Below are 13,658 nucleotides of genomic sequence, written 5' to 3'. Positions count from 1 at the left end.
CAGATGTGATCTGACCTCCTTCCTTCTACAGTAAAAGATTGCCATATCATTCTATTGGTTCATATTAAGCAAAAAGTTCACTAAAAGCTCCAGATTATCTTCAAGTCTACTAATATTATGCTGCCTAATTCAGTAAGAATTTTGGTAAGGAGTTATTTTCTCCAACTTTATGCCGATAAATTTGATAACATAAGTGAAATGGATGACTACCTCCAAAAATATAGGCTTTCCAGATTAACAGAGGAAAAAGTAAATTGCTTAAAAAGAAATAGAACAAGCTATTAATCAACTCCCTAAGAAAAAATCCCCAGAACCAGATGGATTTACATGTGAATTCTACCAAACATTTAAAGAACAATTAGCCCCAATGTTATATAAACTATTTGAAAAAATAGGGAAAGAGTCCTACCAAATTCCTTTTATGACACAGACATGGTACTGATACCTAAACCAGGTAGGTTGAAAATAGAGAAAGAAAATTATAGACCAATCTCCCTAATGAATATTAAGTCTTAAACAAGATTTAGCAAAAAGAATAGAGAAAATCATCCCCAGGATAATACACCATGATCAAGTAGGATTTATACCAGGAATGCAGGACTGGTTCAATATTAAGAAAACAATTAGTATAACTGACCATATTAATAACCAAATTAACAAAAACCATATGATCATCTCAATAGATACAGAAAAAGCATTTGATAAAATCCAACACCCACTCCTATTAAAAACATTTGAAAGTATAGGAATAAATGGACTTGCCTTTAAAATAATCAGTAGCATCTATTTAAAACCATCAGTAAGCATCATATGTAATGGGGATAAACTGGAATCATTCCCAATAAGCTCAGGAGTGAAATAAGGTTGCCCACTATTACCATTACTATTCAATATTGTATTAGAAATGCTAGCTTTGGCAATAAGAGTTGAGAAAGAGATTAAAGGAATTAGAGTAGGTAATAAAGAAATTATCACTCTTTTGCTGATGATATGATGGTATACTTAGAGAACCCCAGAGATTCCATTAAAAAGCTATTAGAAATAATCCACACCTTTAACAAAGTTGCAGGATACAAAATAAACCCACATAAGTCATCAGCATTCTTATACATCACTAACAAAATCCAATAGTTAGAGATACAAAGAGAAATTCCATTTAAAGTAACTACCGATAGTATAAAATATTTAGGAATCTATTTGCCAAGTGAAAATCAGGAACTATATGAGCAAAACTACATAACACTTTCCACACAAATAATGTCAGATCTAACCAATTGGAAAAATATTAAATGCTCTTGGATAGGGTGAGCAAATATAATAAAGATGACAATACTACCTAAACTAATCTATTTATTTAGCGCTATACCAATCAGACTCCCAAAAAACTATTTTAATGACCTAGAAAAAATAACAACAAAGTTCATATGGAAAAACAAAAGGTCAAGAATTTCAAGGGAACTAATCAAAAAAAATCAAATGAAAGTGGCCTCGCTGTACCAGATCTAAAATTATATTATAAAGCAGCGGTTACCAAAACTATTTGGTATTGGCTAAGAAATACACTAGTTGATCAGTGGAATAAGTTAGGTTCAAAGGACAAAACAGTCAATAACTTTAATAATCTAGTGTTTGACAAAACCAAAGATTCCAGCTTTTGGGATAAGAACTCACTGTTTGACAAAAACTGCTGGGAAAATTGGAAATTAGTATGGCAGAAACGAGGCATTGACCCACCGTATACAAGATAAGGTCAAAATGGGTTCATGACCTAGGCATAAAGAATGAGATTATAAATAAATTAGAAGAACATAGGAAAGTTTACCTCTCAGATCTGTGGAAGAGGAAAGAATTTATGACCAAAGAAGAACTAGAGATCATTATTCATCAGAAAATAGAAAATTCTGATTATATCAAATTGAAAAATTTTTGTACAAACAAAACTCATGTAGACAAGATTAGAAGGGAAGTAATAAACTGGGAAAACATTTTTACAGTCAAAGGTTCTGATAAAGGCCTTATTTCCAAAATATATAGAGAATTGATTCTAATTTATATATAATTATACATAATTATATATAATATATATATATATATAATTATCCAATTGATAAATGGTCAAAGGATATGAACAGATAATTCTCAGATGAACAAATTGAAACTATTTCTAGCCATATGAAAAGATGCTCCAAGTCATTATTAATCAGAGATATGCAAATTAAGACAACTCCGAGATACCACTACACACCTGTCAGATTGGCTAGAATGACAGGGAAAGATAACGCAGAATGTTGGAGGGGATGTGGGAAAATAGGGACACTGATACATTGTTGGTGGAACTGTGAACACATCCAGCCCTTCTGGAGAGCAATTTGGAACTATGCCCAAAAAGTTATCAAACTGTGCATACCCTTTGATCCAGCAGTGTTTCTACTGGGCTTATACCCCAAAGAGATCATAAAGAAGGGAAAGGGACCTGTATGTGCAAGAATGTTTGTGGCAGCCCTCTTTGTAGTGACCAGAAACTGGAAACAGAGTGAATGCCCATCAATTGGAGAATGGCTGAATAAATTGTAGTATATGAATGTTATGGAATATTATTGTTCTGTAAGAAATGACCTGCAGGATGATTTCAGAAAGGCCTGGAGAGACTTACATGAACTGAAGGTTCACTAAGGTGAAATGAGCAGGACCAGATCATTATATACTTCAATAACAATACTATATGATGATCAATTCTGATGGATGTGGCCCTCTTCAACAATGAGATGAACCAAATCAGTTCCAATAAAGCAGTAATGAATTGAACCATCTACACCCAGCAAAAGAACTCTGGGAGATGACTATGAACCACTACATAAAATTCCCAATCCCTCTATTTTTGTCCGCCTGCAGTTTTGATTTCCTTCACAAGTTAATTGTACACTATTTCAAAGTCCAATTCTTTTTGTACAGCAAAATAACTGTATGGACATGTATTTAATTTATACTTAAACATATTTAACATGTATTAGTCAACCTGCCATCTGGGGGAGAGGAGAGGGGAAAGGAGGGGAAAAATTGGAACAAAAGATTTTGCAACTGTTAATGCTGAAAAATTACCCATGCATATATCTTGTAAATAAAAAGCTATAATTAAAAAAAAAAAAGAATTTTGCTAAGGACATAAACTACAGAATTACAGGAATTATATAATCTGATTCTCTTATTTTATAATGAGAAAACACAAGACTGTTGTTTGTCCAGAGTCACACACTTCATGGCAGAGCTAGGATTGGAATCCATATCTCCTGAGTTATGAATTCCATCATTCTTTCTACTCAGTCATACTCTTCTATATTATGAGCTTCAAATAACAAGTTCTGTTAGTTTCTTCCAGTAGAGGGCATTGTCAATGCTCAATTTTATAGTTGAGGAAAGTGAGGCACCAAGAAGGTAAGTTTCTTGCCCTGGATCACACAGCTTGTAAATATCTGAGGCCAGATTTAAATTTAGTTCTTCCTGATAAAGCCCACTACTTTATCCACTTGATTGAATCATCTCACTGGACTTTGAATATTTTAGAGCTTAGGCATCTAATATACAGCCATTTAAATTGTGTGCTTCAACAAAATTCTTACTGAGTTAGCTTGGAGTCAGGAAATTCAAATCTGGTTTCAGACACTTATTAGTTGTGTGACCTGGATAAATCACTTAATCCTGTTTGTTCAGCTTTCTCATCTGTAAAATGAACTGGAGAAGAAAAACAAACCACTTCAGTACCTTTGCTAAGAAAACCCAAAAAAGGGTCATGAAGAATCATACAAGATTAAAAAAGGACTGAACAACAATTAGCTTCTATTCTGAAAACTTTCTACACATATCACTTGGGGCACACTGTCTAGATACACATTTTAATACTTCCATGAATTTGTGATGTCAAGTTGAGTTCTTCCACCAAGTGATTTTGCCATCTTTTCCATGCCTTCTTAACCTGAGCAACCGTCACATCCTCTTATCCTCAAGAGGGATCCACCTAATGTGCTCAGGGGTCTTCCTCTAGGTCTGTTGATATTGCATGATTTCCAATGTTGAAAGGTAACTGTTTAGCTGTAATATCTCATTCTACCTATACATCAGACATTAAATACATTTTTAAAAAAAACTGAGTTACAGACTTCCAGGAGCCAAAATGATGGAACATGCAATAAATTGCTCTAATTTTTTCATATTCACCTCTAAACAACTATAATTTTTTTTTAAATTTTACTATATCTAGATTTCAAAGCACAAGTAAAAAAGGAATAAAACAATGGAAAACAAACTTCAGAATTTTCCTGACCAAACAAATTCAAAATATACCTCTTTTCTTCTTCATGTATATCTATGTTTCAAATTGATTAAACAACTTACTATTTTTTTCAAAAAACAAGTCATAGTAATTATGTAATAATCTATCCTGACAAAGCATGGTACTCTTTATTTAAAACATGCAAAAAATAGGAGCAGCTAGGTAGGGCAGTAGATAAGAGCACCAGCCCTGAAGTCAGGAGAATCTGAGTTCAAATCTGTACTCAGACACTTAACATTTCCTGGCTGTGTGACCCTGGGCAAGTTACTTAACCCCAATTGCCTCAGCAAAAAAAAGAAAAAAGATACAAATAATGTTAATTGAATCAATGAATTCTAGATATTTTTATGGACATTTAAAAAAATTGTTCCCTTGACATTCATAACTTTTTATCACTAATCATATGCTGCAATTATTTCACTTAGGAGCATGAATTAAAAGGTTCTCTTTATATATGCATATATAAAGATGCTCTTGTAAATTCTCAATTTTCTAATAATATTTGCTCTCACGTTCATTAATGACACATTTCTGATATGTTATGATGACTTTTAGTATCATTCTGAATGCACAGATTCAGTCTATAAAGCCAAGTCTGTCACCTAGAATTCTAGGAAAAGAAATAATATTAGTTATTTCACAAAGTCCTCTTCTGGCTTAGTAATATTTAATGTGAACTTTTAAAACAAACAGAAAAGCTAAGAGATACTTTTAGTTTCCTAATATACATACTTGGGCAGATTTAAGTGTGGTTTTTGTATAGATATATTCTCATTCTCTCTCTCTCTTTCTCCTTCTCTTTCCCCTTCTCTCCTTCCCCCCCATATATATAGGATATATAATTTTTAAAATATTTTACTATATCTACATTTCAAAGCACAAGTAAAAAGGAATAAAACAATGGAAAGCTTCAAGTAACAAGCTTGACGGAAAAGTGTTTTATTAAGTATCTTTATCACCTTTTTTAAAAAAATTATATTAACACTAAACTTATTTGTGTTGTCATATTTATAACACTGCTGTTTTGTTAACCTGTCATTGTAACAAAAGCTATTGGTCTAGGAATTTTATAAAGATAGAGCAAGTAAATTCAAGATGATTCAATACATTTATAAAGAATAAAATTATTCATCTCTTCTGTTCACCAAAATATAAATATAAAAAAGTTACTCTAAAGTATTTTTAAATGTTATGACAAGCATAACATTTTACAATACCTAATATTATATGATAAAGTAAAAGAATTTATTAATTCATTTAAGAATTAGAATGTCATTTCTTATTTATATCAAAGGTATAAATCTTATATAAATATAACTCAAAAGAAAAAAAATGTAATTAACTAGTAAAATTTCTTACCTGTCCAAGAATTTGTAAAAACGAAGTTCTAACTGTTATCTAATTAAAAAAAAAACAACACATTTCAATAGTATGTCAGTATTATTTTTATACATTAAAGAAATTATTATGATAAATGTTCTTACCTGGTATTACATGAACCAGAACTATTAAAATTATAACTCCAAACAACTTCAGAATATATAATAGTTATAATTAAAGAAAATCCTTAAAGTACCCTACAATCTTGAAAGGTTATCAGTCTAAAGTATCAGAACTTAAATAGAACTTCTATGTGCTTGTGTGTAGGTTTACATGTTTGGATTATTTCCGGGGAAAAGAATAGTATGGCATGATGGCTAGAGTGCTGAACTTATAGTCAGGAAAAACCTCAATTCAAATACTTCCCCTGACATTAGCTGGCTGACCATGGACAGAAAATTTAGCCTCTTTTACCTTCTGACAGCTCCTTACTATATAACTCATAGAGATGCATACACACTACGAAAACTCTGGATCTTCTCGTATTCATTTTTTTTTTTACACTTAAATTCTTTGACAATAGGAATTCAACATCTGATATATAATGCTTTGGTTATTTACAATTTAATGTAATTGTAGGTACTCTGATGTAGGTACTCCTGTCAGTCTGCAGTTTTTAACCCTTCTATTACTTGTCTTCAAAAGGTGCTGTGGTCAAAAAATTAGGTTCCTGTAGCCAACATAATTGTACTAGGTTCTACAACTAAAATTATTAATAATTATTTATATTAACCTGAATATATTATTCTACAGATATGGCCATGACCATGACAGATGGCTCATTGAATGACTAGATTTAGAAATTATATAAAAGTTTGTAAGGAAAAATAGTTATTTGTAAACTAATCATGTTACTTCAACATCTGAGGTTAAGGTTAAATATTGGATATGATTTTGCTAATTCTGAGTAAATTTTATTAAGAGTTCCACTAAGACACAATGCCAAAAAGAAATAGTACTAGGCTGAGTAAATTAAAGGTTAAAATATGAGTCTGAATAAATTCATTATTAATTATCCCTGTATTTACATAGAAAATGAATTCATGTTATATTACTAAGAATGAGGGAAGAAAAGCTTTTTGGAAGAATAAAAATATTGGGTAATAGATGCTCCCAATTTTTTTGAAGTGTTAAAAAAAAAGGCAAGCTTTTAAATGCACCTAGTAGTTTTATTTCTAATATCTAATATAATTATTTAAATAACAAAATCAAGTATTTTTCTTTTAATTTGGATTTAGTTAAGTTTTATATCATATCATGAAATATTATTATGAGAAAATACATTTAAAATGTGACATTACAAAAATCTTATGAAGTATCTTAAGAATTCAAGACTTCTTACAAACCTATAATATATTATGGGGTTAATAAAACCATTTTTATCTTTTATCTTTGGTCAATTCTAAGATTTCTAAATTGAATCATTGATACAAGTTTGACCTTGACTTTATTTTGACTAAGGAACAAGTCCTTTCTCTCAAAAAATCTACCATTCAGCAAGGAAGAAATTCTTGGCACTTTATTCAAATTCACCTATGGGAGAATTTCCACAAAGCAAGCAAATATTTAATTTAAAAGCAAAATTGAGAAGAACTGAAAAAATATTTCATATGCATAAATGGCATTACTATTGTAAAATAATATTCTTAATATTTTATTTTATGACTATTATTTTATTTTTATGTATTTAATTCAGGAAAAACTAAGATAAAATTAATAGACAAAAATAAGGATGTCAAGAACATATATAGGGGAATGCTTTACATGAGTTTTTATTTATAAAGACTATAATAATATTGTATGTTTAAACCAGAGGTGTCAAATAGCAGGTACCCATCCTCCCAAATGTACCAGAATCTGATTAAAAGGAAATTGAAACTGGAAAGCAAAATAAATAAAAATACAACATAATATTAACTTGTAGTTTTATAAGTCAATATGCAGCTTGCAAGGGATCTGTTTTTATTTGAGTTGAACATCATTGTTTTAGACAATTATCTGAAGAAATCATAAAAATATATCAAATATTACCCAAATAAATTCCCTTTACATGTAATAAGAATTAAAGATTTATTACCTCATAGCGACAATCTGATGATGTAAACATATGGAACACAGCTACATGGCTATCATTTTCTGGTTGTGCAACATGTAGTTTTAAAGAAATTTCTGTAGAAGTTGGGGCTCTGAAACGAGAAGTGAATACTCATTCTTCAATATAGAGTAAGTGCAATGGATATTTCCAATAAAAGCAGTAAAAAAGCTTACAACTAGGGTGGAGCTGATGGTGACATCTAAATAGAAACTTAAGAAAGATAGATATTTTCATTGGATTTTCTGGAAAGAATTCACATTAATAACTAATAGTATTTTTATATCATTTCAAGGATTATAAAGAACTCTAATACACTATCTCATTTTATTCTTATCACAATGTTATAAGATAAGAATTATAGTTATTATCCCCTTTTTGCAGATGAGAAAACTGAGGCTTAGAGAAGCCCTTTCCCCAAAGACAATAAAAGAAACCACCCTTTGCTCTAGATCTCTAACACCTATTATACCAGTTTTTTTCCCCCCAAAGATATTTTTATTTTTATTTTTTAAAGCTTTTTATTTTTATTTTTTAAAGCTTTTTATTTTCAAAACATATGCACAGATAATTTTTCAACATTGACCCTTGCATAGCCTTGTGTTTCAGATTTTCCCCTCCTTCCTCCCACCCTCTCCCTTACATGACAAGCATTGCTTGTCATGTAAGGGAGAGGGTGGGAGGGAAAATCATGTTAAAATATATGTTAAATCCAATATATGTAAACATATTCATACAATTATCTTGTTACACAAGAAAAATCAGATCAAAAAGGAAAGAAAATGAGTAAGAAAACAAAATGCAAGCGAATAACAACAGAGAGAATATTATGTTGTGATCCACACTTGTTTCCTACAGTTCTCTCTTTGGGTGTAGATGGCTCCCTTCATAACAAGATCATTGGAACCGTTCTCAATCATCTCATTGTTGGAAAGAACCATTTCCATCAGAATTGATCATTGTATAATACTGATATTGTTATATACAACAATCTCCTTATACTACACTATTTCATTTATCTATTTATTCAATAAACAATTCTTAAGCAACTATTACATTGCCAAGTGCTTTAGATGTTACAAATATACAAACAAATATTTCCTTTCCTCTTAGAGGTGGCTGGTTATCCAAATCAGGCTAACCATAACATATTTGTCAATATTAAAAATGAAGCAAAACACCAGAGAAAATAAAGTATTCTACTTAAGATGTACCATGTAATTTGTCCATATGATTTTAGTGAATAAACCAAGATAGCATATAAGCTATCTGAAAAATACCAATTCCATGATAAATTTCTTTAGAGACTTACTTTGAAGAAATCATCATATCTTCATGGGACCAAGGAATATGGAGTCTGAAAACATTATTTTTTTCTACTGTCACAAAAACAAGAGAAATATATCATCAATTATTGCCATGTCACTAAAATTAAGATAATCTACTGTAGTTCAAAATCACATCTAAATAAAATGTATGAAAGATTCTGACAATTCCTACTTGGCCACAAGAAAACTTTTCTAATCATTGTAATTAATTTTTTTTAGCACCAGGGATGTTATCAATTCTAAACAGAGATGATAAAAATATAACTAATTATGATGATTTTATAAATTAATATATTTCTTAATATAATAATTGCTTGCTGATTTAACTCAAAACTAAGAAATTGGAAAATTGCCAAACAGCTAAAATTTAGCTATCATACAGTCTAATGAATCACAGTCTTCCTTAAATTCTGAAACCAATAACTAAAGAATTCTAAAATGATTATAAATCAGTCTACAAGAGTTTAAATACCTCCTGTATATTTTTCAATAAGATAAGCATTTTAAGGAAAAAAAACCAATCAATTAAGTAATTTTTCTTGTATACCTTATTTTAGGGGAAATAAAATTACCTTTGGTTGATGCGCATTTGCTCTTTATATCAATTTTGAAAGCCTGGTATATCTAAGCACAATTTTAAAAAAGAAAAATTTATTTATTTACTTATATGCCCCAAATAAAAAAATATAAAATCTTTCTTTTTTCTTTCCCTAGAATTGTTACCTGTCCAAAGTTCATGAGTGGTACAGTGTAGAATAAGCCATTTGAATTTAATTTGATCTGTCTTGAAGTTAATCCTGTTGAATTAATTAATTAAAATCTGGTTTTAATTAGATTGATTATCAAAGAATCACAGACTGAAAAAAATTAAGTCAATATAGTAACAAAATTTATTTTAAAAAAATTAAGAAAAATACATGTTACTAATTGAGAGAACATGAACTTAAATTAGTTATCACTAAGTTAATATAGTAACAAAATTTATTTTAAAAAAATTAAGAAAAATACATGTTACTAATTGAGAGAACATGAACTTAAATTAGTTATCACTAAGTTAATATTTGTATTAGTAATAACAAGTGTTAAATTAGTATATCTTTGAACAGTTTCTTAAAAAAAGAACTTGTTTATTTAATAGCAAAGTTGCTTATTTAATAATCAAATAAATCACTCAAAGATACAAAAGATACAAAAAAAGTACTGCAACAGTAATGTTTACCTATTAAAAAGAGGAAATTTTTAAAACATTCATTTATATATAAAAAGCTGCCAAATTAGCAGAAGTTAAAAATTGTCTGAGTTGGCCCTTTAATAACAATTCAAATTATTTTTTTCACTAAAGTAGTACCCTCTACCAGACAACCCCTGATTTGTTTCCATTACTGTTAGTACTTGAATATAATAAAATTATTATACTATTGCACTCAATATAGTCTATAATACAGATAAATCTTTCCCAAAAAGAATCTTAATGAGACTTTGTTTAATAAGAAAATATCATGAACTTAAAGAAAATCAGAAAAACTAAAACAAATTTTCAAAAATCTTTAAATTTGAGACTAGAAAGAACTTCTCATTTTTATAGATGATGAAACTGAAACCCAGAGAAGTAAAACTTTTTAGTTAATGTCATACAAATCTTATTGGCAGGTAGGTGTATATTTCTCTATATAAGCAGTAAAGCCTGAAATAGAAGCTAGAGCTTTTTCAAAGAGAAAGAGCTCTGTTACTTTGTCTCTTACAACAATGGGGTCAAACAAAAAAAATGGGAGATCATAATTGTACAGGTTGTATATTCAGTTTTAAAATATATTATTTATGCTTTGTTATAATTTTGCTTATTTTATTAAATATTTCTTAATTATATTATAATCAGATTTGGTCTCACTTGGCAGTCCTGTGGACCACATGTGGCCCTCATGTTTGATGTTTGTCTTACAACAGGCAAGAGACTCTTAAACACTTCAAGACAGAAATGTGTTCCTTCTATAAGTGGGAATGTTTGTTATACATGTTCCAGATTTTTGTTTAAAAAGGAAATGTTTGAATTTTGATCAGACATACCCATTCACAAGGAATATTTAAATTAAAACAGAATAGGGAGGCTATAAGGTAAAGGTTCCTTAAGTCATGACCCATACTTTGATAAATTGTTGGTGAATTCATATTGTCAAAAAGGTTTAGCTTTTATCACTGAAAAGTCATGCAAGACTGATAAAATACTAATTCATATAACACTTTTCAATTTTTGGAAGTTTTCATACCCATTATCTGATCAGATCTTTATCACTGACTTGGACAATGCAAGTATTATTCCCATTTTATAGGGGAAAATGAAGCTCAAGAGTTGATGTGATTTGTGTAAAGGCTTATAAGAAATAAGAAGTAGAGCAACAACGCAAAATCAAGTATCCTCACAGTTCAGTCATCTTCCACGTCAGCATTTCCCAAACTATATTCTATGAAATCTTTATGCTCCACAAATGATGAAAAAAGAGTTTCATGACAAAACGTCAAATAGAAAAAAAAATTCCCTCTAAAGGATTTAATGTGAAATCTGTAATTATACTTATTGCTCAGTAACCTTACATAAACAGTAACTTGAGTTACTGATTTCCTAATTTCCTCTCAAATGTTCCAATTCTCCTTTATTCCTGAGAAATATCATTTTCAGAGTCCCTGAAAACAGAATTTTAAGATTCTGTCATTGTACTTCAAACCCTACAATTGTTCACTGGTCAAATTAGTTTGGGAAATACTTACTCATACCACATTATCTGGGGAAGTACACAAAACATACATTTGGAATGAACAACTTTTTTTAAAAGCTACAACTGTGTAACAAATGGTATTAACATCACTTCTTGAATTCAGGAAAAAAATAATTTCCTTCAATGGGAAATAAAAAACAAACTTAGAAGATGTAATGGAAGTACTACATCCTAGTTTCAGTAGGTTTATATTTGCCCTTTAGCAACTATTTGGGAAAATATGACAAAATAACCATTAAACACATCTTCCTTTTTCAATCCTCATGTCACTAAATAGCCTGTCTGGGTACTAAGATCTTGTAATGGTGACTACATATAAAGGAAATTTACCAAGGCATAGATTTGTGGAAAAATCATGGTTTGCTGAATAATAATCTGACAGATTATGTCACAGGTTATACTTCCCAAAAACTACCACAGATTGAAATTAAAAGTGATCAAAAGTCAGTTCACAGGGTGCAAGTATTATTATTTTCATTTTAAAGATAAAAAGTAGTCATAGAATAAATGACTTGTCCAACTTTGTTGTTGTTGCTATTTCAGTCATTTTTTTAGGTGTGTCCTATTCTTTGTGAACTCATTTGAAGTTTTCTTGGTAAAGAGACTGGAGTGATTTGCCATTTCCATCTCCAGCTCACTTTACAAATAAGGAAACTGGGTAAAACAAGATTAATTGCATGGGATCACAGTTAGGAAGTGTCTGAGACCAAATTTGGACTACAGGCCCAGCATTCTATCCACTGTATCCCCTAGTTGCCCTATGCCCAAATCTAGCACTTGTTGAAATCTGAATTACTCAAAGAAAAATGCAATAAAATTTTAAATTTCTCAGAGTATTGTCACAAGAAATTTTCAATAGGAAAAAGAGGATCTAGGTTAGAAGCTAATCATACAATATCCACCTAAATCTAACAGAAAAATATATTTTAAACCAAGGGCATGGATAAACAACTAGACAGCATTTATATTAAAGGTTATTACATTAATTTAGAAATGTAGCTAGCAATTTAGAGAACAGGACTAAGGCATTAGGATAAAATTAAGGAATAGAACAAAAACATTTCTGGTAAACAAGAAAAATGCCCAACAAAAGCTAGAGAAAATTCAGTAAGAATAAAAAATGTGTACATATTAGTATAAATAATATCAAGGAGAAATAATGAAGGACTGAATGCCTATATAGCATTTACTTTTATCCTTGGCTTCTTATTCACATTGTTAAAAAAAAAAAAAAAAAAACTATTGCAGGGGACATATAACATTGCAGTTCTCTCTGTATAATTGCTTTTTAGCATCTTGATTTCTTTGATTTAAATTTTAGGATTTTTATTTCGGATAATACATTTGCACTTAAAAATTACATATTTTACGTCCTTTTAATTTAAAAGTAAAAAAATAAGCTGGAATAATTTTTCAGTCATGCACACAAAGGTGCTTACATAGATAAATTTTATTCAGTTAAAATTTTTTGCCACATTAAATTTTAAGCAAGTTAAAATTTTTTGCCACATCATATTTTCTTTCAAAATCATATATTGGGATGGCATAGTCTGATTAAGGGTTAGCCTTGGTATTTTTCTAAGAAATGAGGCCTAACTTGAAAAGAGACTTTTCCTTAAAATAGCACTTTTTTCTCTCACATAGAACATAAAGAACATTTTAGAGAAATCTTAGAAAGATGGGAGGAAGAGGAAGATCTCATAATGGGGCAACATAGCACAAGCCAACATACATAGCATATGCAAAAACAAAATTAAAAA

At 29.9% G+C, this 13,658-nt stretch overlaps 1 protein-coding gene across 2 annotated transcripts in view; it reads right to left on the bottom strand.

The window, feature by feature from the left end:
* Window positions 1-13,658, bottom strand: part of PGAP1 (post-GPI attachment to proteins inositol deacylase 1) — an 89,687-nt gene that overhangs the window by 35,927 nt on the left and 40,102 nt on the right. The window contains exons 15-19 of one of the 2 annotated variants that reach the window (XM_031960277.1): window positions 9,851-9,924; window positions 9,700-9,751; window positions 9,112-9,178; window positions 7,785-7,893; window positions 5,687-5,725 (exon numbers count right to left, since the gene is read on the bottom strand). In XM_031960277.1, the coding sequence (XP_031816137.1) occupies window positions 5,687-5,725; window positions 7,785-7,893; window positions 9,112-9,178; window positions 9,700-9,751; window positions 9,851-9,924 (341 nt within the window). The remainder of the gene's footprint in view (window positions 1-5,686; window positions 5,726-7,784; window positions 7,894-9,111; window positions 9,179-9,699; window positions 9,752-9,850; window positions 9,925-13,658) is intronic. The other variant, XM_031960278.1, reaches the window with a different exon arrangement.

This window comes from Sarcophilus harrisii, chromosome 3 (assembly GCF_902635505.1).
Source record: "Sarcophilus harrisii chromosome 3, mSarHar1.11, whole genome shotgun sequence".
In the NCBI taxonomy this organism is placed as follows: Eukaryota; Metazoa; Chordata; class Mammalia; order Dasyuromorphia; family Dasyuridae; genus Sarcophilus; species Sarcophilus harrisii.
Note: the sequence above shows the minus strand (reverse complement) of the source record. Positions and strands in the feature narration are given on the sequence as shown.